This window comes from Anser cygnoides, chromosome 25 (assembly GCF_040182565.1).
Source record: "Anser cygnoides isolate HZ-2024a breed goose chromosome 25, Taihu_goose_T2T_genome, whole genome shotgun sequence".
NCBI lineage: Eukaryota > Metazoa > Chordata > Aves > Anseriformes > Anatidae > Anser > Anser cygnoides.
Window position 1 is genome coordinate 1,186,164 of NC_089897.1, and position 24,491 is coordinate 1,210,654.

The 24,491-nt window shown below is 55.7% G+C and overlaps 1 protein-coding gene and 1 long non-coding RNA gene across 4 annotated transcripts; one reads left to right on the forward strand and one right to left on the reverse strand.

Annotated features, from left to right (window-relative positions):
- The first annotated feature begins 244 nt into the window (after positions 1-244).
- On the forward strand, positions 245-5,359 carry LOC106046188 (green-sensitive opsin). The gene is made up of 4 exons (XM_013197051.3): positions 245-674; positions 2,421-2,589; positions 3,735-4,269; positions 4,460-5,359. Exons 1-4 carry the CDS (start codon positions 314-316, stop codon positions 4,589-4,591), a joined length of 1,197 nt encoding a protein of 398 aa, XP_013052505.3. The 5' UTR covers positions 245-313; the 3' UTR covers positions 4,592-5,359.
- LOC106046189 (uncharacterized) lies at positions 2,574-15,416 on the reverse strand. 3 transcript variants are annotated; one of them, XR_010826574.1, is made up of 6 exons: positions 15,259-15,416; positions 14,959-15,053; positions 9,858-9,911; positions 8,863-9,028; positions 7,659-7,797; positions 2,574-2,659 (listed from the first exon to the last, which is right to left on the reverse strand). It is a non-coding gene; the product is annotated as an uncharacterized lncRNA (long non-coding RNA). The 3 variants fall into 3 exon arrangements; XR_007159895.2 differs by lacking the exon at positions 14,959-15,053; XR_010826573.1 differs by lacking the exon at positions 15,259-15,416 and having other exon boundaries at positions 14,959-15,234.
- Positions 15,417-24,491: the final 9,075 nt, after the last annotated feature.

A 24,491-nucleotide genomic window follows, 5' to 3' on the forward strand; every position in this document is an offset into this window, starting at 1 on the left:
CCTAGCCCCTAATCCGGCCTCCCCCCGCGCTCCCTCGAGGAGAACCAAGGGTATAAAACCTCCCTCGGCACCGCCAGCCCTCGACGTGGTGCGGGGCCAGCGCACCACCTCTCCTTCCCTCAGGATTTACTGTTGTTCTTAGCGCTTAATTCAGTTTTGGAGTGAGGGGAGGGGTCTTTTTTTTTTTTTTTAAATATTGGGTTGGGGCTTCCCCTCCCCCTTTTTTTTTGTAACCAGGGTTGAAACAAAATTAATTAAAAAAAGAACATAAAAGTACCCTTAAAAGCACAGCAGCTGCCACAATACTGGCAGGATGAACGGGACGGAAGGTATCAATTTTTACGTGCCTATGTCCAACAAGACAGGGGTGGTGCGAAGCCCCTTCGAGTACCCCCAGTATTACCTAGCCGAGCCCTGGAAATACCGCCTTGTGTGCTGCTACATCTTCTTCCTCATCTCCACCGGTTTGCCCATCAACCTCCTCACCCTCCTGGTCACCTTCAAACACAAGAAGCTCCGGCAGCCGCTCAACTACATCCTGGTCAACCTGGCGGTGGCTGACCTCTTCATGGCCTGTTTCGGCTTCACGGTCACCTTCTACACGGCCTGGAATGGATACTTCGTCTTCGGCCCCGTTGGCTGTGCCGTGGAGGGCTTCTTCGCCACGCTGGGAGGTAAGGGCTGCGGGGCGGGAGCCTGGGTCTGAGGCCGGGCTTGGCAGCAGGTGATTTTGCTTCTTCAGGGCCTTAGGAGCCCAGCTCCATGGCTTTGTGGTGCTGTTGGGGTGGTCCCACCGGCACGGGGCTCCTCATGCATGATGCTTCTTCCCTGCGGCTCGAAGATGGGGATGAAAAGAGATTCGTGAAAGTTTGACCTTGATGCCAAGATGCACCCGCGTCACCAGTAGCAGGGCTGCTGCAAGGAAACGAGCAGGCCTGGGGAGGGATCCTGGTTTGCAGGATCAGGCCTGGGGTCATTTGGCCAAGCTGCCCAGGGCGCATTCAGGGTTCTTGCGTCAAGGTCATGCAACTAGCAAAGACCTGCTGGGGACGGGCACGCGTTGTCCTTGAGTCAATGCCAAGCATCTTTACCAAAAGGCTTCCCTTTTTGGAACAAGGTGAAGCATTTGGGAGGGTTCAAAGAGGGAAGAGACATCCCAAGAAAGGAGAGGGAACACACAGAAAGGGTACGGGCATGGAGAGGAGGAGAGCAAGATGAGGAGAGAGGCCACAGCTCATCCTGGAGCAAAAGGAAGCTGTGGCAGCTCTTAACCAGAAGAGAAGGGCAGCAACACGGAGGGGAAGGAGGATTCCAGACTTTGCAGCAACCGTTCAGCTCTGCCCCAGTTGCACCAACTTGGGTGCCTTTGGGAGCTTCCTTATTTCATTCCTCAGGGATGCAAGCATTGCTAATGCTTCGCCCTGCAGAAAGCCCCCCTGCAAAACAGGGAAAATCCATTTTGCACCCCAAGCCCACGCAGCCAGCCAGGCCCATACTACACTTTGTGATTTATCTGGCAGCCGCTAATCCTTGCTGCAGACACTCACAGCCACTGCAAAGACTTTAATTTTTTCCCCCTAAGCGGGGTATTTCCTGCAATGATGCAGATCTCAACAGAAGATGGATCTTCTGCTAGGCAAAAACAAAGCTAAGCATCCTGATCCAAGCCACGGACCAGGGAATGGCTTGGAAGACCCTGTGAGTCTGCACCATTTCCGACTGAGTGAGCCTAGGGGTTTTCCAGCAGCATTATTTGCCCTTCCAGGTTTCCTATCTACTAAAGAAAGCAGTGGCTCCTGAGCACAGGGAAGAAAGTTTGATGGGAAGCAATCACTGAGCAGCAGGTCTCCAGTGAATCCTAGCACAGGGTGTAGTTATCAGCAGATTATCACAGCTGGGGGCATTAGCAGGCTTACAGCACCGACTAAACGCTCCCAATCCCCTGAAGTTTAATTATCCCTTATAAATACATGTGCATGCACGCTCACCCACACAGCCTCCCCCGCATGCCTCCCCCCCCTCTGATCCAGCACTGGCAGAAGACTCCTGAAACACACATTTAAAGGCATCAACAGGTCTGAACGCATCTGGCATCTTTGCCGGAAACTACGCTTCCTTGCGCCCTTACTGCCTGTTGATTTTTATTTTTTTTTTAAATCAACAAAAAATCAACTTAAAAAAATCAACAACGATCCCCCTCCTCCATCAGCAGCATCCCACCACAACGCAGATGCTCCCTCAGCTCCCAGACCTTTTACACGTCTGAGGGAGGTTCTCAGTCACCGCATGGGATGTGGGTTATCCTTTGCTGATCCCCCACCCCTCCATCCCCGCTGCTCTTCGCTGTGACCACGAAGGGAAGCACAAGCCCAGAGGAGCTCTCACCACCACCGCACGCTCTCCTTCCCTCCCTCCCGCAGGCCAGGTTGCCCTGTGGTCCCTGGTGGTCCTGGCCATCGAACGCTACATCGTCGTCTGCAAGCCCATGGGAAACTTCCGCTTCTCCGCGACCCACGCCATGATGGGCATCGCTTTCACCTGGATAATGGCCTTCTCCTGCGCCGCACCGCCTCTCTTCGGCTGGTCCAGGTGAGTCGGGGGATGCTCGGCAGCAGCCCCAGCTGGCTCAGCATCTTCAGCTGCAGTTGCCCTTTACACCCTGCAGAGAAAGAATGGCTTTGCTAGGCACGGCTCGTCCCACCCGTGCCGTGAAGGTCCCATTTCTCTCTGCAGGTCATAAAAGGGTGTTTGAGCAACCAGCCCCACAGACGAGGCTGTGGCCGTGCTCATGTGCTGCTCCCGTAGCGTGGCTGCTGGGAGCCCCGCAGCACCTTTCCCAGCACCCCTGCCATGCTCTCCCTGCAAACCCATCTGTTCTGCTCCCAGCACTGCAGTGAATTTCAGTCCTGGCTCTTGCATGGGCACATCTGGCTCTTGCATGCACCCACAGCGCCTGCCAGGAGCCGATGCATCAGCAGAAGCCCACCCAGAACTTTGAGGAGTGAAAGGGAGGAGTGAGATGGAGGTGATTTCCCTAAAGCTCCAGCTCCAGCCCCAGCTGCCACCCCGCTGCGGAGCTGCCCTGTGGGTCATAACAAGCCCCTATCACCTCTTTGGGCACAGGCAGGAGCTGGCTTTGGGGCAGCAAAATCCCTCCACCATCCAATAAAACAGGGCATGGGCACACAGCTCCCTTCTGGCTTTGGATAAGGATTCCTGGCCACGCAGGTCCTTGGCTCCCCAACAAACCTGACCTGTATTGTACCCAGGATGTGAGCTGTGCATCCCGCTGCCCGACACAGCGATGGGGACCAAGCCCTCCAGAGCTCAGACCCGCCGAGCCAGCAGCTCGTCCCTGCTCAGCATCCCTCCATCTGCAGAGGGAGAGAGCAGGTGGCTCCTGGCAGGCAAGTGCTCAGCCACGTAGGAAGGAAATAAATAGCCCGCTGCCCGTGGGAGGAAGCAGTGTCACAACAAAACGATGCTATGCACCCAAGCGCAACGCGTCGGCACGGTGTGAGCGGTGCTGCGGGCTGCAGGTCCCACAGGAGCTGTGCTGCAGAGCCAGCGAGGCCAGGGGCACAAGGCAATAGGCACAGGGTGCAGAGAAGAAGCTGGACGTGTGCCACTCTGGGAGCATCCCCCCTTTCTTGGGGAACCCAGTCCCCAGGTAGAACCCCTCCTGTTTTTCGGGGGAGGGTCCCGGTGATGGTCCTAACCTTTCTCGCTGGCAGATACATGCCCGAGGGGATGCAGTGCTCCTGCGGCCCCGACTACTACACCCACAACCCCGACTACCACAACGAGTCCTACGTCCTCTACATGTTCATCATCCACTTCATCATCCCAGTCGTGGTCATTTTCTTCTCCTACGGGCGCCTCATCTGCAAAGTCCGAGAGGTAACAGCCGGGGTGGGGGCACACGGAGGGGTGAAGGGGCACCGGGTGGGCAGCACGGGCAGGAGAGGGGAGGTGATGCCGAGGAAGGGGAAAACTGGGGGCTGCCCCTCACCGCCCCCCCACCCGCAGGCAGCCGCGCAGCAGCAGGAGTCGGCCACCACGCAGAAGGCAGAGAAGGAGGTGACGCGGATGGTGATCCTGATGGTGCTGGGCTTCATGCTGGCCTGGACGCCCTACGCCGTGGTGGCGTTCTGGATCTTCACCAACAAGGGAGCGGACTTCACCGCCACGCTCATGTCAGTGCCTGCCTTCTTCTCCAAGAGCTCCTCCCTCTACAACCCCATCATCTACGTCCTCATGAACAAGCAGGTGAGGTGTCCCGGTGCACGGCCTCTCCCCTGCATGGGGCTTCCCAGTACGCCCAGCGTCACCGTGGGCGCCTTGGTCCTCCCCAGTTGCATCTCGGCCCGGGGGAGCAGCAAGCTCGGGGCTCTCAGTCCTGCAGCTCACCCCTGCTGCCCTCGGGTGCCACTGTTCTCCTTTTGTCTCCCCCCTTCAGTTCCGTAATTGCATGATCACCACAATCTGCTGCGGCAAGAACCCCTTTGGGGACGAAGATGTCTCCTCCGCCGTATCCCAGAGCAAGACCGAGGTCTCCTCCGTCTCCTCCAGCCAAGTTTCACCTGCATAGGCCATGGACAGTTTGAACTGGGGTGACCACCGAGCTCGGGGACCAAGACAGACACCCTCACACCTACAACCTGATCCCATGCAGTCACTCCCTTGCACACCAGCTGCCCCCTCCTGCCAAGCTGCGCGCTCCTGCCTGGCAAAGCAGCCATGCACACACTGCCACAGCTTCCCCTCGTCCCCGTGGGTACCAGCTTGGCACGCTGAGCCCTTCCACGCTGCTGCAGTCCAGCACCAGGGCACCCCCAGGTGCAAACAGCATCCTGCCCCCTGCAAACGCCAGCCCTGGGGCACCTCGCCCCCTGCACATCGATGCTGTGCTAATCCCAGACTGGGCAGCCAGTCTGCAACCAGAGCTGGGGCGCAGCAGCACGGGGAAAAGAGCAAGCCCCAAGCTCTTTGGGGTAGGGGGGTGTCCCTTCACGGCACCTGCTGGTCCGGGAGGGAAATCTGCTTTAAAGCATCTCTGCCCCAGGATTTGCATGCAAAACCTTTCCCCAAGGCCCCCACGTGCTCGTGCAGAGCTGCAGGGTGGCAGCAAGGAGGGTGGATGCTTCTCTCACTGTGGCTTCACAAGCAGTGCCACTCCGCAGCACCACTTCAATCCCATGCCCTGCACCCTCTGTAGCACCGCTGCAGGCACCAAAATCCACGTCCCACCCCCAGCTCCCGGGAGCCGGTCAGGTTTTGGGGATGCTCCCCACTCGCCCCAAGTGCCAGCAAAGACCTCAGCTTGGTTCACGTCACATTAAAACAGCAGCAGCCAGTGGGAAACCCTAAAGCAGAATATTTGCCTCCCATCCACTCGGAAACACGCTCCCTGCCAGCATCCTCCTCTCCCTGGTGCTCGAGGGAGTGTCTCAGAAGCATTCAGCCCTCATTTGCAAAAACTAAGCATAAACGAAGACAGCACCGCCGCAAAATCCCCAGCAGCACGAATCCGTGGCCGGAGCGGTCTCGGCTGCCCCTTGCCAGCACCCGAGCCTGGGTCTCGCTGGGGCTGCGCACCCTGCTGACAGCACGGCAGGCAGAAATCAATACCCGTAGTCTTTATAAATCAATATAACAAATGGAGCTGTGAGCAGGCTCTACTTCAAGCCTGACTCCCCGTATCCCCAAGACAACACTGTAGATATATTTTTTTGTGCGTGTGTGTCTTGGAACCTGTAAATATTTGCTCACATACTTTGAAGTCTCTATCTTTCTCAGCCCTTTCCTTCTCCTCCTTCTCCCAGCTCCAAGGCACAGAAATCGTCTTTCACCTTCGCTCCTGCTGGCTGGACAAGCACGGCCAGCCTTGGAGGGTGGGACCGGTACCCAAGCACTTTCCTGTACATATTTTATAAATAAATAACATCGTGTCAGCACAAGGACTTCTACAGATGAGAAGTAGGGATTAAAAAGTAAGAAATAAACAGAAGCAGCACAGAGAAAAAAAATTAAAGATGCTCAGTCCTTTTCCTTCCTCTTGGGCCGTGTTGACAAGACGCTGATGTCCAGCTGAGAAAACACCACGCTGCTGTTAGAGACGAGCCCAGGGCTGCCTCAAAAGCCAGGAGAAGGGGACCTGGGAATTATTAAGCACAGATCGCAGAGGTGAGACCAGCGACTGTCCCCAGCAAGGTAACAGCCCCATCAGCTGAAGCACCAAAAGGGGTTAGGAGCAAAAAGAGACAGGGAAAAGGCACGGGGCAGCCGGTGTGGCTGTTGTATCACGGCCACGGGGGCAGAGGTGCTCGCTGCCCAGCCTAGCACCATCCATTATGGTGGTTTCTTTTTTTTTTTTTTTGGCCTTTAATATCTCAGCGTCCGCCACATAGCCTTAAATAAAGCTGCAGCGGAGAGCTTTTTGCAGAGTTCAAGTTCCCCTCCCCACGGGGCCCTTAGAGTCGGCAGCGTTAAGGAATTGGCAGAGTCAGGGAAAAATTGTTCCCTGTGTCAGGGAATTTGTTACCGAGCCGGCTGGAGGGCGATCCCAGCCGCGTTCGCTTCTGGGGCTCTTGCCTGCAGCCACCCCCCTCCTTTCGGCCCCTTCTCAGCCATTTTTCCTCCTCTTTTGGACCAAAGCAACCAAAGCTGATGGGAAGCCCCAGGCTTGCCCCCAGGGCAGGGATGCAGGGACAGAAGCCCCCAGCCCCAGCTCCCCGGGCACCCTCGTGCCTCCGCACCCAGCAGGACTGAGCCTGCATCGCCCAAATTCAGGGCTCCCGGCCAGAGCCCGGTGCTGGGGTCACTGCCGGAGCGGGTCTCAGCTCCACTCTCACACCGACAGCTACGCTGAATAATTCATGGCTCGTCCTCCCTTCTCCCCGGGTCTCAGGAGCCTCCTTCCCTGCACTGCCAGAGCACCGAGCCCGTTTCCTCCTGTTCTTTGAAGCGAGGGAGAAGCAGAGGAAAGCACCGGGGCTGTTTTACAGCAGGTGACTGAACACACGGCGTGCAAAGGAAGCAGAGAAGACCCATTGGCATCACTTATCCCACCCCATGGACTTTTAAGTGCAATATATTATGGGAATGCAGCCCTCCATAACCCCCCCCCCCCCCCGAAAAACAGCACTGTGCTAAGCTGCAAACCCCTCTCGCTTTTTTCTTATACATATTTTATATTACATTTGTATATATATATTTATATTATCTTATACGTATTTTCTTATACAATATTGCAGTTACAGGCAAAGGCTGCTTGGCTTTTGCTGCGATGCAGCGATGCTGGCAGAACCAACAACACTGCAGCAGGCCCTGGAGGGGGAGAGCAGCAGCCCACGGGGCCAGGGACCCCCTCGGAGGTGGGCTGGGGGCTTTGCAGGAGAAGGAAGGAGCAGAGTGCCCCAGCCCTGTGCTGTCTCTGCTTGTGGCGCTGCAGCTGGCCAGGCAGCAGCAGATGCTTGCAGCAATCCCTTCCAGCCACCCCCACGCAGCTGCCTCGCCAGATGCGCAAAACCTTTGCAAAAAGCTTTTTTTTGTTGTTTTTAAACTCTGTAAAGCCAGCGGAGGTCACAAGCACCTGGCCTGCCCCTGCAGTCTCGGGGATGCTTCTCAGAGGGAATTCCTTTTTGGAATAGTTTTACCTCCTTGCTGCATCCATGCCAACGCCAGGAGCCTTCTCGAGGTGGGTACTGCCTGCACAGGTTGCACGAGCAGTGCTGGCGACGTGCTCGGAGGATCATCCACGATGCAAAGGAGGAGCTGCTTCCCTCAGGGAAGAGGCTGCAGATGGGAATAAAAGGATAAACTCACCCCAGGAGAGCAGCCCCTCTGCTGCTGCCCCACAGCAGCAGTTAATGATGCTCACCTCCCCTTCAGCAACCCCCTGCAAGAACTGCAGGCATCCCAGCAGCAGCCCCGCTTTCCCCAAAACCACACGATTTGGCCCATGCAGGGATAGGGCAGAAGTGCAGCAACCAGGCAATCTGCGACTACAAATCAAAGCCTCATCGATTCTGCTTTTTTTTTGGTTACTGAAAGCATCTCACTGAAGGGAGCTTTCCTTTTTTTCTTCCCCCACCTTGTTTTGAACAGTGTTGGAAGTGCGAAGCTGTAATTTCCTCACAGCTGCCTTCCAGGCCACGCACCCCTCATTTTTCAAATCCAGGGGCTTTTAAAGATATGCTTTATTGATCCCGCACTTATTTATAAACGAACAATAGGAAAAGATGGTTATTTCAGTTATTAAATTTAGAGAGCTGACAAAAGCAATCAGAAGATATATCACTTAAGAGGAGATTAAAAGGAGGAGCAGCAGGAGCCCGGATTCCTGACCCCATGTTTCAGAGTGGTTTAGATGTGTTTATCTATGTATTTTTACTGCTCAGATGGCAATATAATAAAACAGTACAGTTGTGTGCATTGCCCAAAGGGGGTTTTAATCACTCACTGATTTCGCAGCAGCTCATCCAGTCTCTGTTCCAAAGGCTTTCAGGTGGGCTGCAAGGAGGGGGCTATGCTGGGGTCTGGGACCCCGGAGGTGCCCCCAGGAGAGGGAATCCTGGGGTTGGGGGCTGCAGCCAAACCAGGCAGCACAACAGCTACATCAGCAAGCTGGGGACCTGCTGTGTTTGCACGGCCCAGCCCAAACTGCCAGTGGCACAGAGCTTGTGGCAAACTGAGCTGGTGCAGAGGCAGTGCAGGATCCGACCTGTCCCCACCCACCCTGGAGGCGCCCGTGTCCCTCCTTGCGCTTTCTGCTGGGAACACGGTGCACTGGCACAAATCAGTATTTCCCAGGCTTTGGAAAGGCAGACAAATGGGAAGCTGATTTCAAGATTCCTTAACTCATTTGCACGCAGTTAAGCTCGAATTCATCTTCATTAGGTCTCCTTTTCACCGAAGCACCTTACGTGGCAAGGACAAGACATCCAGTGGCAGGTTTTTGTTCTTTAAAGTTTGATGAACTTCGTGTGCAGATAGGATCTGAAACCAGCACGCCAGGTGGCTGTAGCTATGAAATAAGCACTTGGTTAAATAATTTGGGGCAGGAGGTACCCTTTCGTAGCCCATGGACACCCCACCTTTCCCTCACAGGAACCTCCCCATGCACAAGCACCAAAGAACTGCCATGCCAGATCCCCACACCCAGCCTCAAGGCTGAAAAAAATAATTCAGGTATTATTTCTTTCTGCTTTTCCATAACTGCATCAATATTTTCAGGCACTGCTTGCTTGCAAACAGCAAGGATCATCGCAGCATCGCTCATTCCTGGCAAATAATTGCACAGAGAGCAGACACTGTCACCTTCTGCAGCCTGCGGTGGCTTAGCCCAGTCAGCAGCCCCTGGCTGCTGCTGCCTAAATTCACATGCAATTGAGGAAAAGCAGCTAGATGTAGACCAAAAAACCGAGACAGCTGGAAATTCAGGCCCAAAGGGCATTTCAGTGTCTAACTCTTATCCACGCTGCAGCTGGGATTGCTCCTCCTTACCAGAGGATTGCCATCATCTGTTTTAGGAAAAACTGCAGTAATTGGCTCAATTCATTTTAAATCAGTTATCGTTTGCGCAAGCAGCAGTCGGGGGAAAAGCAGCTTGTAGTTAATAACATCCCTAATTTGGAGACATCCTCACGGCTGAGGGAGGTTTCGGCTCTGGCAGGGACAGGCGCGAGGCTGCAGGGCTCGAGAGCAGGACCTGGCCCGGCGCCACAGTGCACAGCACTCATCCTGCCCCGGGGCTGAGCCCCCTCGGGCCGGGCCGTCTCAGATCTCTGCCGGGATGAATTTATCACGTCTGAGCACAGAAACGGCAGCCGGGATGCCGGAGGGTATGGCCTTACCTATTTATCTCTGCCAAAGGAAAAGCATCTCCTTGTCCAGCCAAGCCAGCAACTCTGGAAGCATCAAGATTAAAAAAATAAATAAATAAATAAAAATCCATCCTTCCCTCTGTGCCGTCACATTCACAGGGCTGGGGGGTCCAAATCCCACCCCAGCCCTGCTCTGAGATGCACAGACCCCGGTACCCAGGGGGAGAAGGTGCCCCTCAGGCTGCTTCAAGGAGCTTTTTGGAAAAGCTGCAGGCGGTACAGCCTGGTAGGGCCCAGATTTCCCCAGCCCGTGCACGGCCCCAGCAGCTTCTCCTCCACGAGGCTGAGCCCAAATAGACCTGGGCAGCATCTGCACCCCCAGGAGGGTGCACGAGCCCCCACGTTCCTGCTACGTGCCTGCACGGACATCCCAGCCCGCACAAAGGTTCTCCAGATCCATCACTGCTGCATGTGTCACGTTAGCAGGAATAAAAAAAATTCAAACAGCAATTCCTTACTTTTATGAGCAAATGGCCCTGGATGGATGATTCAGGCAGCATTCAATTCCCAGCAAGAAAGTGTCAGCAAAAACCCAGCCTCTTTCATGTAGGTGGATAACCACAAATAAAAGCGGGGAATTATTAGCACTTAATACTTGGTGGGTTTTTCACTCCCTAGTGCTTTTCTCTGGTAGATGCCAAGCACTTCAGATAAACTAACAGGCAGAGCCTTGCCGAGGGGAGATGTGCAGCCTTGTGGTGACGGCTCCGGGCACCGACACCGTCCCCATCCAGAGGTCCCCCCCAGCCTGTCCCCTCCACAGCCCATGTTCTCCCTCCAAAAGCCCTTTCTGCCCATCTCCCACCTCCTGCAGCCCTCTTTGCCCCTGCCCTCGCCCCATGCTCACAGCTTTCCGCCCCCAGCATGGGGGGGACCCCACCGGGATGGTTCCAGCCTCGGTGTCTGACCCCAGTGCAGAGCAACTCCCCCATGAGCCCAGGGCTGCTCGTGGCTTTGAACGGCCACGGAGGCACATGCCAGCCTCCTCCAGACTCTCTCTTTCTCCTTTATCAAGGCCGCCTATATTTTTCTTGTTCATCAGACTGACAAATGGGCAGAAAACAGACTTCTGGCTATTTCCTGCACAAGCTGCCCACTCCTCCTCTCCCCTTGGCAATGACTGAGAGCTGAAGAAGCAGGAATAGCATATAAATTTCCTCCCTCCTATAATAAATACCTCTATTACCTAGCACTTTCTCCCAGCTCTCCGGCTGGCTGCTGCAGGCTCCCTCTCCCTTGCTTGGCAGCTTGCTGCCCACCGGGCAGACGTGATGAACTGAAATCCTCATTTCTATGGGGAATAAGCAGCGGGACTGAAGCAGGTGGGATGCAAAGGGCACAGGGCAGCACCGAAGCCTTGCTGCAACAGCGCTCAGGACAGGAGAAAACCCCTCCCTTGGGTGTCTGCTGCTTTGCACGGGAAGCCCCATGATTTAATTCATTAGGGAAGGTGGGACTGCGGCTTGTCCCCTCTCCAGATGCTCTGCCCTGATGAAACACCTCTGCCACCCTGCAGAAGGCTTCGAGCGTGGGGAGAAACCAGGGAACACAAAGGAAAAGGCGTCACTGAGTGGGGGCTATAAGCCGACAGCCCACACCTGCCCTGGAACAGCCACATCCAGCTCAGGGCCTCCAGGTCATGCAGAGGCAGGCGGCAGGGGACAGGGACTTTGTCACACTGCACCCAGCCTCCTTCTCCAAAACCAGGGTGCCCCAAGCTCCCAGCCCACACATCTCCCTTCTGCTGGGGGCACGGAGCAGGACAGGAGAGCAGCTCCCACCTCCCACCCACAACGTGATTTGCAGCGCTCAGGCAACGTAAAGCAAACAAAAAGCCCCGAACGCAGAAGCCGCATGAAGAAGCGAGCTGCAGACCTCGGGGCACAGGGCAATCTCTGTGAGTTTCAGGCAGACAGGAACGTCCTTGCAGCGGGGAACCCCACGGGTGTCACTTGGCATCGGCACGGCTCCGCAGGTGCTTTTGCATCTCTGCTGCGGAGAGCTCCCTGCCCAGGACGTGGCAGCATGTGTGACAGCTTGTTTACCCACAGTCCCTGCCCAGAGGCAACTCCTAAACACATTTCACGCCACGTGGTGCTGCAAAGAGACGTCCCAGGGCCAGGATTTGTCCCCTGCTTTGCCTTGCTGAGCAGCTTCCGCATGCATGCCTGAGCAGGGCTGCTGCCTTGCTCCAGCCTGGCCACGCCGCTGCTGCGGCTGGCATCCAAAAACACCCCGTGCAAAAATCACATTCATCGTCCTGCTGAGATCACCCAAGTGTGAAAACAAACCACGGGGCTGGCAGACTGACCCAGCCAACTGCTGGCCCCTTGCTGGGTTTCTCCTCTGTACCTCCTTTTGCTCCCAGCCTTTTCCTGCAGCTGCTGGGGACATCCAGGACAAGGCTCGGTTTGTCAGACTAAGGAAATGCCACTGCACGCTGGCCACCGAACCCCATGGAAATGCAGCTTGAGCATCGCAGTGGGACAAGAGACACCTCGCGCCATCCCTGCCCCTGGTGGTCTGCAAGGAAACGGGCAAAGTGGTCGGAGCAGCAAGCTTGGGACTGCAAGGTGAGGCTGCTGCAGCTGCTGCCCCGTGGGCTGCAGGGGGTTTTAGCAGGGCAGTGCTCAGGGCAGGCTGCAACCTTGGAGATCAGTGTGCACCCTCCTTACGGGCACTGCTCCATGCGTCACCCTAACGTGGATGAAAAGTGCAAGCAGGCAGTAGTACTTCTTGCTCCCTGTGAGGCAAGCTAGCTGCTTTAATCCTGGACTTAACCACAGAAGAGAAATCCTCCTTCAGGGTGCGCCAGGAAAGCATCAGCACCCGCTCTGTGCTTCCCTGCCAGCGTCTCCATCACCCACGTCCTGAAAAAGGAGCAGGAGAGCTCGCCGCCACCTCCAGCCCCAGCTGTGGTTTGGGATCAGGGCACACCCAGCAGCAAGCACCACACCTGCCCTAGCACAGCTTCACTTCTGAGCCCCTTTCCCAACCCCAAATCCCTTCAGACCCCAGCACACCACCCCCAGGAGCACCGCTGTCCCCTTGCTCCACGAGCAGCCCTGGGCTGCTGTCACCCTCAGACGTGATCGATGTTGGTGCTTTGCAAAGCCTGAAAAAAAAAAACACCTTGAAAAGGAGCATTAGGGAGTGGCAGCCACCCAATTTCCCCCCGTAGCCAGCACTTGGCGTGTTGTATCTATTTCCTGGAGTCTATTTAACTTCTACATTTAACAAGCTCCCAAACAAGTAATAGCAGCAAGTGGCAGCACCCGGCTCCCAAACTGCGAGTGGCATTTCAGGGGCCAGGCCGCCATCAGCACAAGCAATGGGAAATTTCTCAAATGTCTCTTTGATTTATGGCTCTAGTTAATTCTCCAGGAGGCCTGCAAGCTGCCCCGAGTGCACGAAACCTCGGAGGGATAAATAATTTAACAGGTGGTTAAATATTCTTTAAGGTGCAGAGAACATCAGCAGGAGCAGAGATTTCAGGGGATAACACAGAACTACAAATTGAGTGGAAGAGGTGGGGGGGAGATAGCCTGATCTGGGCACCGAAGGAGCAACACCGCATGGGCAGCAGGACAGCAGAGCTAAGGCTGCGGGAAGGAAAGGACCAGGGCTTCCCACTGCTGCTGCTTCCAGCAGGGATCAGCCTGGGGGACAGGCTTGGCCAGGGGGTGTAGGAAAAAATCCCACCCAGGTGTGGGGTGCGCTGTCTGTGCCAGAAAAAACGATGAAATGGGGCGCACAGAGGGAACAGCCCGCTGCCCTCGGAGGCCACGCTGGGACAACAGGACATTTTGGAGGCAGACGCTGGGTGAAGCGGGATGTCTGGCGGCTGGCTTCCCCCCCTCCTGGTCTTTATGTCCCCCCAGACACAGCGATTGGGAAGGCAACACCCCCATGCAGGAGGGGAGCGAGTAACATTTGAGGCTGTGCTGGACCAAAACCGTGGTGCAAGAGCCACCAAGGGGGGGAACCGAATCAGAAGAGAAAGGCAGGGATGGAGGGGATGACCAAGAAGCCCAAGTGCTGCCACCACAAGGCTCCATCAGGATCTCAGTCCCAGGTCAAGAGGTGCTGGGGCTCCCAGGGCAGCCCCCAGAGCCCACAGCCCACGGCAGAGCCTCCCCACGGAGCCAGGCCAGCTGCAGGGAAGCCCAGGAGAGGTAGATGGCAGCAAAGACTATTTTTTTGCAGCAGCCAGGATGCAACAGCCCTGTTACAACCCCCACTCAAGCACCATCCAGCCATGGCACCGCACCAGTATTTAAAGCTGGTCGGGTCCTTCGCTCTGCCCACGGTCTGGTGAGTTTTCCCATCTCGTGGCTCTTTTCCCCTAGGGTTCTCTCCTTCAGCATGATTCAGGGCCCGGGATGGATCTTAATTTCTCCCTGGTGAGGTGTCTCTGTCTGCTGAGAGCCAGGAAGGAGAGCCCACGCGCAGTCCCTGGCCCTGGAGGGTTTATCATAGCCACCCCTGGTAAATGGATAATGAATAATTCACCGTTGGCTTTGGCTTTATGAAGTATTCATTGCATTCAAGCTTCTCGGGGTAATTAACTATCCTACGAGCCCCATGTAACACAACCCAGCCACAATCCATCTTCAACACTTCATTAGCGGGTCTCCATGCCACTTAAATAAATTAACGGGGAATAAACACACAAACAAAGCTTTCCGCTCTCCGAGAGGCTCAGCCGCTCTTTCTCATGCTTTCCCGTTCAGATAACACAAAGTTTTACCCCTTCTCCCCTCCCTGCTACAACACTGCTGACTGATCTCTCCATCCATCAACGCTGGGGGACCGTGGCATGCCAGCAGACTGCCACCGCTCCAGATCCATCCCATCCCGCATCTAGCGAGGCAAAGAAAGGTCTGACGTCTGCCACAAACCCGGTGCTATGCACTGAGCTCTGCCCTGCTTTGAGCAGCTGGGACAGGCGTGGGACACCCGTGCCACCGCTGGTCCCAGCCCGGAATTGAGCCCGCCGCAAGGTGACACAGCCGCCAATAAACGCGGACAGGAGCGGGACTCGTCGCTTTGATAGATGTGCAAAAATTACCTCCAGCCTCCGTTGCTGAGTCAGCCCTTCCGACTTCAATACTTTACAGCAATAAACAGGGAGATAAGAGCTGGCGCGAGTGGGACGCAGCGAACCTGGGCGAGATGAGCGATGGCTCTGCCGACAGCCCGGCGCGCTGGGGTGGCACTGAGCACAGCATGTAATTAAAACTGATTTCTGGAGCAAAGCTCTGCTCCGGAGAACATCCCGAAACCTTGCACCAAAACTCTCAGCCCCATGGCCTGTCCTGGTGCTGACTTGGCAAGTTCTGAAGGTGCTTTTTAAGCTGAGAGCACTCACCGTGGTCCCATCGCTGCTGCAGTGCTCCCAGGGCTCATCAGAGGGGGACGGGTGCCAAAGCCCCGCTCACGGGTCTGCTCAGTGAGCACCCTGCCAGCCCCAGGGGCCTCTGCACAGCTTCACCAGCTCCTCTCCCTGCAAAGCCTCCCCCTGGCCCAAGCAGCCCTATATCAAAGGGAGGGTGCAGGGCGTGAGCTGCCCGCTGCCCACCCCCAGGTGTCCCCAGCTGGGGCTCATTTCCCTTCCTGCTCCACTCCCTCCCCACCTTGGGGGTAGATTCGTGATGGTTTTTCCTTGCATGTTTGGAGGCAGGCAGGGCTGCCGGGCTTGCCATCCCCACTGCCGATGCCTGTTCCCAGGATCTGGGCTGTGCTGGATCCATCATGAGCGGCTCTGCCTCTCTGAGCACATCCCTGGGGCAGCCCCAGCCCATCTCATTTTTGCTTGCTTTGTTGGACACCCGACTGAATCGCTCCCCAGAGCCTGCTGGCTTCTCCATGTGAAGCCTGGGCAATTCGTGGTGCGCTGCTGTCCACGTGGCCCAGCCTCATCCTGGTGGTACCCAGGCTGGCTTCTGGTGCCTGGCATCATTGTTGGGTGGTCTGCTGGGCTGCCCAAACACAGGGACAAGGCACGTGCTGGTGTCACCTCCACGGGGGCTGACTTACAGCACGAGCCCCATTGCTAAGAGTGGTGGTGAAAGAAACCCATCCCCCTGAGCTGGAAAAATGCTGTCTGCCCTGCTGATGGATGGGGTTTTATAAAAAAGTAACCAAGCAGCTTAACGGAGGGCATCCTCTGCGCTGGGAAAAGCAGCTCGAACCCTCTCCATCACGGGAGCAGCCGGGCTGTCCCCGGGGAGCCGCTTCCACAGCAGCCCCAGCTGCTAATAGGGAGAGCACGCGCTCGCCAGCCGGAGCCGTGTAACCTGGCCCCAGGCTAGGCCATAATATACCTCCCTAGACCTGGTACATGTGTTCTCTCTTGTTATAAACCGTGTTAAGGACAAGGAAAAAAAATTTAATAAAACTTCTCTATTGGAAAGAAAAGGCAGCGGCGCTTGGTGGGGATGGCCATCGAGGCAGCGCGGCCGTGGTTTGCGGGGCTGGGTGGCTCAGCTCTGCAGGGCAACAGGGACCCGGGTTGGGGTTTCCAGACACCCCGTGCCATGGCCACGCATCCTCCTGGCTGCCGCGATCGGCATCGCATCAAGGCACCGTGCAGGGTGCAAGCTGCAGAGGTTGGTATTTGCTTGAACGCGCTGTGTTCATGAGGCAGGGCCAAAGCACGCAATTTTCGTTTTGTGGTTTCAACATTTAGCTCCAGCGTTGGCAACATCAACCCTAATTATTTTCAAGAAGTCTTGAAGGCTGTGGGGATAAATCAATATAAACAACATGTTCATAAGCTCTGAATCATGTTCCTAACAGCATTATGACTTTAATTTGAATCTGAGAAAGAAGGGGGCTTGGGTTTTGTGCCCCCCTCCCTGTTTCTTTGGCTTAGTAGTTTTTGCTGTTTGCCTGTCCTCATCGCCCACATCCCGTGAAGGAAGATGCTGTGGGGTGAGAGTGGAGCAGGCTTGGAGCGGGGATGATTTTGCAGCCCCAGCTGTTGCCCATCATCACCACTCGGCACGGCAGCAGAGTTCCCACAAGATTAAGGACCGACTTTCCTCGAAGCCTGAGCTTTGCCTCCAGCACATCACCAAATTCAGGTCCATACCCCTAAGGATATCACCACGAGCAGGAATTGAAGCTCGTGGTGCTTTTTCATCCATCCCCATCCTGAAACCCGGCGCGGGGCGCAAGCGAGGACAAGGCACAGGCTCGGGCATCCTCTCGCCCGCGCGGGCTGCGGCGCCGGGGCTCCCTCGCCTCTCCTGCTGGCGCTGCAGATGGCCCACCAGATGGGCAGCCGCCCCTCACGCCCGCACCTTGCAAGCAGATTCTGTCAGGTTGAAAAAGGAAAAGCTTAATTAAGCAGTTGCGTGTGTACAATTACGGATAATTAAATCTCCGCGTTTCACTTCTTTGTTGTTTGGTGTTTGCAAAAAGTTTCGTAACAATTAGAGGCGACCGTTGCCCAAAGCAGGATCTTTTTCTTCCTCTCTCTCTCTCCCTTCTGCTTCATTTTAGGGGTTTCTTTCGGAGTGAACCAACTGGCAGCAAAAGCCTACGGCTGGGCAAGTCCCTCTAAGCCCTGACCCCTTGGTGCCAACCCGCTGGGGCAGGGTTCAGAGAGCTCAGCTCCCACTTCAGCCCCTAAACCAGAGGCAGGTTTGCAGAAGTGCAGTGCGTGCACAGTGCAAAACTGACCGGTACCACGCTGCTTTGGCTGCTCTGTATTATTTCACACGCTTCCATTACAGCAATACCCGTGCTCCGCTCTGGCCCCAGCACAGGGCTGGCTGCCAAGAGCCAGTCCTTGCTCCATTGCCTTCGAGGATTCAGTCCCAGAGCAAGGGGAGGAAGACCCAGCAAAAGCCCCCGAGCACAGGGGTGAAGCTTTTTTCAGCACCCACACCCAGGAATTTGCATCCCAGGTCCGCTCTGCCTAATTAATGCCTGCAACGACTCCTTGTAACCCATTTCCCAGCGGGGACCAGCCGCCAGCCCTGGGGACGTCGTGGTCACCCCTCATCAACACCCTGCTCATGGGCACAGGTCCCAGCCACCCCCTGAGAGCCAGACAAGAGGCAGCAAAATTAACTGGCTTAATTTGTGGTGGTGCTTTTGTTTTATGCAAGGAGCATAACAGTCATAAAGCTCTGGAGGTAGGTACTGGAGCTGGGGCTGCTTTTATTGTTTGTAAGTCCTTGAAGTTTTGCCATGTTTATGAAGGTTTATTAAAAAAACAAAAAACACATAACCATCAAACTCTCAGTTCTCTAATTGAGTGTATTTCAAAGACACGTGCCTGCTTCTAATATGCAGGTATATTTATATCACCATCCGTTAATTTTTATTTACCTTGTAGTGAAACTCATCTTCATCCTTAATTCCCAGGGTCATATTTGCTTTGAAATCAGAATTGGACCTAACAATCAGCCGTATATTTAACGTGCCATTAAATTCTCAGTTCTGCTTTCACAGTTTTCAAACCAGTCGGCTTAAAATACAGCAGCGGTCCCATTTTTCCCAGCGTACCTGGAGGCCAGACAGCAAAAATGAATCTTCGTGTGGCTGAAAGATGTCAAGCGCTTGGAAAGAGCCCGGAGAGAGCAACAGAAATGATTGGGGGGCTGCAAAGCGAGACCTGCAGGCAGAGATTGGGAGCTCCGAGGCTGAGCGGTTCAGAGGAGATAGAGGGGAGACACGATCACAATTTTCAAAGGTGCGAGCGTGCTGCGGGAGAGGAAAGGTGTAACCTGTCCCCCGTGTGCACAGAGAGGTTAGGAAAAGAAATAACGGGTGTCAGAGCCGGAGAGATTTAGGCTGGGCAGGAGAAGCTCTACAGGGCTGAGCATGGAAAGGGGGTGAAGCCTTGAGTCTTTAGGCGGAGGTGGGGCAAACGGACGGGCTTGTCCCCAGTTTGGGGACATCGGGTGGGCAGCACCAGGCTCCCCACGATATCGCAAAGTCCCGGCTTGTCCCCTCCCCAGCCCCAAACCCACACAGGGCATCTCCACCCTCCCCTCTGCCTCTTCCTTCTTTGCGCCTCATCCTCCTGCACGCAGAGGTCGGCGATGTCAGACCTTCGTGCTGCGGTACCTTTGCAAAGGTAAAGAAAAAGACGAGAGGAAAGAGGAAAACATCATTCCTGGTGTGGCTGGCTGTGGCTGTGCTGAGCCCGGAGCTGGGAGCAACACCTCCCTGCCACCCAGCCCACGACGCCTCCCCGTGGAACAGCAGCACCCTCGGGGGCCAGGTTCTGCGAGCGGTGACGAGCGGGGCTGTGGGACCTGGCTGAGCAGTGCCTTGATGTAGCGAAGAGAAGATTAGGAGACAAGTGGATCACAGCCTGTAATTAAACACCCAGGGAGGAGGTCTGTGATGCCGGAGAAGCCTTTAATCTAGCAGTCAAAGCCCAGCTTCCCAAGGGATGCGGGCAAGGCAGCACTGCTCGGAGGCTTCCAGGGAAATCTCACCCAATCCTGCCTCTGGTTCCGGGGCACAGCCAGCAAGAGCTCTGCGCTGGGGTCCATCAGCACCAACACCAAGGTCAACACCACATTGCACTGCTGCTCCTAGCCAACCTCAACACGTAAAGGTGATGTGGGGTGCAGTAAGATGCTCACAGCCCGAGCGTGGGGTGGAGAGATGCGCCTGAATGTCTGCACGCTGCAATGACGTCCCCTAGGATGCTGAGGAGCTGGATTCAGGGAAGCCAGCGTGACCCCGGGGTTTCACCTTTGCTCCAACACCGGCCACCAAACTCCTTGTTGCTCTCTTGGGGCTGAGCACGCTGCAGAAGTTAAACCAGGCAGCACCGACAGCAAAAAGCAAATGCAATATTTTAAAGCCCTTGCCAGCATAACAATCTCAAGTACTATTAATAACACTTGTAAGAAGTTTTTCTTGAATAGATATGATTTTTATCTTGATGGTGTCTCTTTAAATCATTTTTATCCCCAAGAAGTTTGCAAGGAGAGTATTTTCTGTGCCCCATTTATCTTGCCAGATATCCACCACCCCTGATTATTATTCACTCCCGCTGTAGCAGTTACCAATGGGACAGGTCCCCACCCTCCACTTGGGCTCTTATTCCCAACTCGAGATGACTCCTGTCCCTCCCTCCACCCCACCATTCCCTCTTGACACTTGTTTTATTGGTGGCAGCAAAATGAAATCAAATCCCCGTGGCTGAGAAGCCATCAGGAGGTAGGAAGGGGTGTGCACTCAGCTGCCAGGCACCCTCACTGTCTTAAGTTAACATTAAAGTTAATAAAACCCCGGAACATTCCCTTAAATTCTCCATTTTTCTCTGCAGGAAAAGAGAAAGAAGCCACGTCCCTTTTGCTACTGCCAAGGACTCTTCCCAAAATAAACCAGTGCTTTGCAAAATCCTCCCCTTCCACCTCTCTCTGCCTTTCTGCAACCTTACCCATGGATTTTGGACGCTCTCCTTGCACCGAGAGCCTGTGCAGCCCTTGGGAGTGGGCACCCAGATCTGCAACAAGCATCAGCTGCCCATGGCCGTGATCCACAAGAAATAGGTGGGCTTGGGCAACTTCTTAATAACTTCTGTATGAACGCAGCCCCGTGGCTTTTAAACCAGCCCCCAAAGGGCTGCACCCCACGGGGATACGGCCCCGATCGCCTGGCAGCGAGGGGAGAAAGAGGATTGCAAAAGGACTCACAGGGGCTCCTCCGGCAGCGGCTGCTTGGAAACACCTTGCTCTTTGCAGCTGGATGTGTGGCTGTCAATAAATCGATCGGAACATCAGCGTGCACGCAAACAAAGAGGGGAGCCAAGTGGAAACACAGCCGAGCCGGTGAGCAGCGGTGCCCCCCGTGCTGGGTGGGCAGGGGACGGGATGGCGACACGTGCAGGTCCGTCGTGGTGCCAGGGACGTGCCCCTGGGGACCCAGCTGGGTGGGGAGAAAATCCCAGCCACGATGGCTTGGGGATGGGCTCTGGGTGGGCAGGAGGTGGTGACACAGCCGACAGCGGCAGCATGGAGAGGCGCCGATGCTTGTTGCAGGCAGCAACAGCCCGAGTGTGTCCAGCACAGCCCCAAATATAAGGCTCAAGGGAGAGCTCAGCTCCACCACCTCCTTGCAGAGGGATGGATCACCCCTAATCTGCCCTCCCTGCCATCCTGCTCGCTCCCCTCTTCACCTGCTCTTCCTAAATCTTTCCCCCTAGGCGCTGGTTTCCGAGAAATTGCCAGGAGGAGCACTCTGAGCCGGCACACTGCTCTGTCCCTTGCGCTCCATGGACCCTGGTCCCTGGGGAAGGGCCACGAAGATGGTGAGCACTTGAACAACAGCTGAGTTTCCAGCCACAGCAGTGTCACTGTCTGTCCCCGACAGCGTCCTCAGTGCGAACAGATGGACGAAAGCACGCGAAAACCTTGGGGCAGGGAAGGCAGAGCTGGGCAGCGAGGCAGGCTGGGGGGGGATCCTGCTGTCACATCCATCACTTGCTTAGAAATAAAGACTTTTTAAGAGGAGAACCACAGAGAAAGGAGCAGATTCTCTTAGAAAACAACTGATCTGCTTTCACAAGGCCCTTGGCAGGGCTGAACTCACTGCAGCGGTCACGCTAGCACGGGGAGCGCTGGGGTGGGTGAGAGCACCCACCAGAGCAGGCATCGGGATGCTGGCGATGCGGGCACAGCACCAGGACACTCATGGATGGAAATGCAAAAGAGAAGAGCATCTCTACCAGGGACCACGGCTGGGAGGGTGCGACACGGACCCTTTTTCTGAGCACAAACCACGCCGGCCAGCCTCGCGTGCCGAGGCAGAGCAGAAGGTGGAGCAGCCCCAGGTGAAAGCAGCAGGCTGCAGCACATAACTTAATTGGAGCGAGAAGGGAGGAGGCAACGAGGAGCGCCGAACAAAAAGCAGATGAGAGACGGGAGTAATAAAATATTCCAAACTAGATTAAGAAATTACAAGAGGGGAAGGCAGCGCGCTGGCTGGGCACGCGGTCCCGCTGCAGCTGGGGCCGGTGCGCGCACCTCCCGGCGGCGCGGCGCGCTTTTATCGGCTGCGGCAGCCTGCCGTCCCGCTGTGAAAATGAATCTGCTTTTGGTGTATGATTAAAGCCAAGCACTCCCGCTCCCCTTGTTTCTGAAGGCTTCGGAGGGCTTTTTAAAGGAACACCTGTTACCAAGACCTGGTTAATGACTCATTTGGGGAATACTCGAGGCTCTTCTGTGCTTAATAGGTTTCGCATGTACGGAGGAGGCAACTGGTCATGGACCGGGTGCTGGGAAGCAGCTGGTCCCCAGGAGGATTTGCTGCTCAGGGCGGCTTTTTTCACTCTCAGTCCCTTTATATTCTGTGGGAACAGGGACCACAGCCACAGCAGGGCTGGAGAGGAGCTCCCGGGAGGGTTTCCTGAGCTGGAAACTTCCAGATGCCACCAAAACTCAGCCCCGCTGCCAAGTCCAAGCAGGCACGATCGGCCGGCTGGCAGCCCGCAGCTCATCCCTTTTGCAGCACTCGGCTGGAGTGACAGAAGTCAGATTCGTTGCCTCTTTCCTAATACCATTTTTTTGGTGAAAGACAGGAGCCCCCCCCCCCCCAAGCCCCGGCTACAGCGTTTTCAGTGCCAGGCACAAACAACTTGCTGGGGCAGCGAGAACATTGGGGTGATGCAGCCCCAGGGTGCAGGCTCCATCTCGCCTCTCTTGTCCTGCCAAAAACCCACCCGCGGGGATGCGGGAGGCACTGTGACAAGGCAAGCCTCCCTGGGAGTAAATCCCGGGTGCGAGGAGGGCTGAGCAAGGGCCCTGCCCGTGGGCTGGAGGTGGAGGAGCGGACGCTTGTGCACATGAAATGGGACCAGCTGCTGCTGCAGGAAGTTTTTCCTTCCCAAGGTGTGGGCAGGAGGCACCTCCCTGCTGTCAGCAGCGCTGCGGTGCCTGGCAGTGGGTAATTAAAGCCTTTTATTCGGTGCCTGGAGGCACGGAGGCATCAAGGGTTCTCATCAAAGAAGAAACCCAGCGGGCTGGCTTTGTGCAGAGGGGAGGGAAGAGATGCCAAGGCTGCCTGTGCAGGTTTAAAGAAAGTTTTGGCTTCATCTTCATTCTCCTTCCCTAGCTCCTTAAATCCACCTTGCGAACAACTAATCCACATTTATACACCGCTCTGCAGCGCTCAGCTGGGGGAAGGCCAGCCCTGCCACTGGGGCCGGCACGAGCGGTCAGCCCCAGCCCGCGTTGGAGCTGCTGCACCCCTGAGTGGCAGGGGGAACTTCTCCAAAACCCCTCAAACAGGCGTCCTGCACAGGGCCGCGATCCAGGGGTGATCCTGGGGTTCCTCTGACGTCCTGAGGTGCTCAGACACCGTGCAAAGGGCACAAGGGACTGCTCGAGATGAGCAGGAGGAGCTGCATCCCGGGGCTGGGAGGGACAAGCAGCTCCCAGAGAAGAGCTCAGACATTGCTGGACACGAGCGACGCTGAGGCCGTGCAAAACTCACTGCGTGCTGGGGGCAGACGTGAGTGCTGCTGAGGGGATGTGGACAGAGCTCTACGGTGGAGTGAATGTTCCGGCTCTCAGAGATACCAGGAGAGTCATGATGTCATTTATCATCTTTAAAGATATGTGGAGTTGGCGAGAGAATTAATTCTTCTTCATAATCCAGTTCCCGGTATATTTTTTACTGTGCATCATAAATTATAATACCTTTTTATTTTTGTTTTATGGCCTGTCCCCAGCCAATTCTGGTGATCTACATTTTCATTTCCCCCCCAGTGCTTTAGGAACCACCTCTGCCCGTCTCCCTCCTCCTCCCACCAGCTCCCCAATCTCTTCCCTGCCTTGTCCACCCATGCACTGCGCCGAGACAGGGCTGGAGAGCTGAAAGCAGCAGCAGCAGCCTGGCAAGGAGCAAACACTCGGCACCTCTGGGCTGTCCTGCTGGGATCCTGTTCAGCTGCTTGGAGCCTTGTGCAAGCCCCTGGCTGCGGCTCCAACCGTACTTGCAGTGGGGCACCAGAAAAAGCCCAAATGCAGCAGTAGGGAGGCTACAAGGAGACCACAGCTGCCTCCTGGTAGGGCTGTGCCAGACCAAGAGCTCTCTCTGGGCTTCCCCGTGGTGTTGAACATGCCCTGCCCCAAAACACCTTGTGTTACAGCACTGGCATGCACACCTCCAGATGCTCGCAAGGCTGGGATGGCTCTGAGCTTGCTCAGTGGCGATTCAGCCTTCTCTCGCCCCATGCATGGGTTTTGAGTCGTGTTTGTTTTTCTGCCTCAGCACCAGCTCAGGCAGAGGTGGGGATTTCAGCTCCTCCTGCATCTGAAATTCAAAAGGGTGCACCAGCAAAACGGGAGAATTAAGGTAAAACTGAGCTACCCCTGCCAGTGCCAGCACAAGTGATCCCAAAGCCTTGAAATGAGCCCTCAGAAGAGACGCAGTTTGTCTGGGTCAGCCTTAGCCCCCATCATTATTTTTTTTTTATGATTACGGCAGTGGCCAGGTGAGAGGGGGGACATGGAGAAGCCAAGAGCCCTTCACCTGTCCCCGTCACAGCCCACAGCCCCATCTCCCCATGCCCCCCACCGCCAGCCCCAGAGCAGGGACTGGGAGCATCCTCCAGCAATTACAGCC

Bases quoted from the DNA above. Each gene is read 5' to 3' on its own strand.
- LOC106046188 (XM_013197051.3), top strand. From the start codon at position 314: ATGAACGGGACGGAAGGTATCAATTTTTACGTGCCTATGTCCAACAAG. The intron at 675-2,420 runs GTAAGGGCTGCG...TCCCTCCCGCAG, and splicing joins CTTCTTCGCCACGCTGGGAG to GCCAGGTTGCCCTGTGGTCC. The intron at 4,270-4,459 runs GTGAGGTGTCCC...TCCCCCCTTCAG, and splicing joins ACGTCCTCATGAACAAGCAG to TTCCGTAATTGCATGATCAC.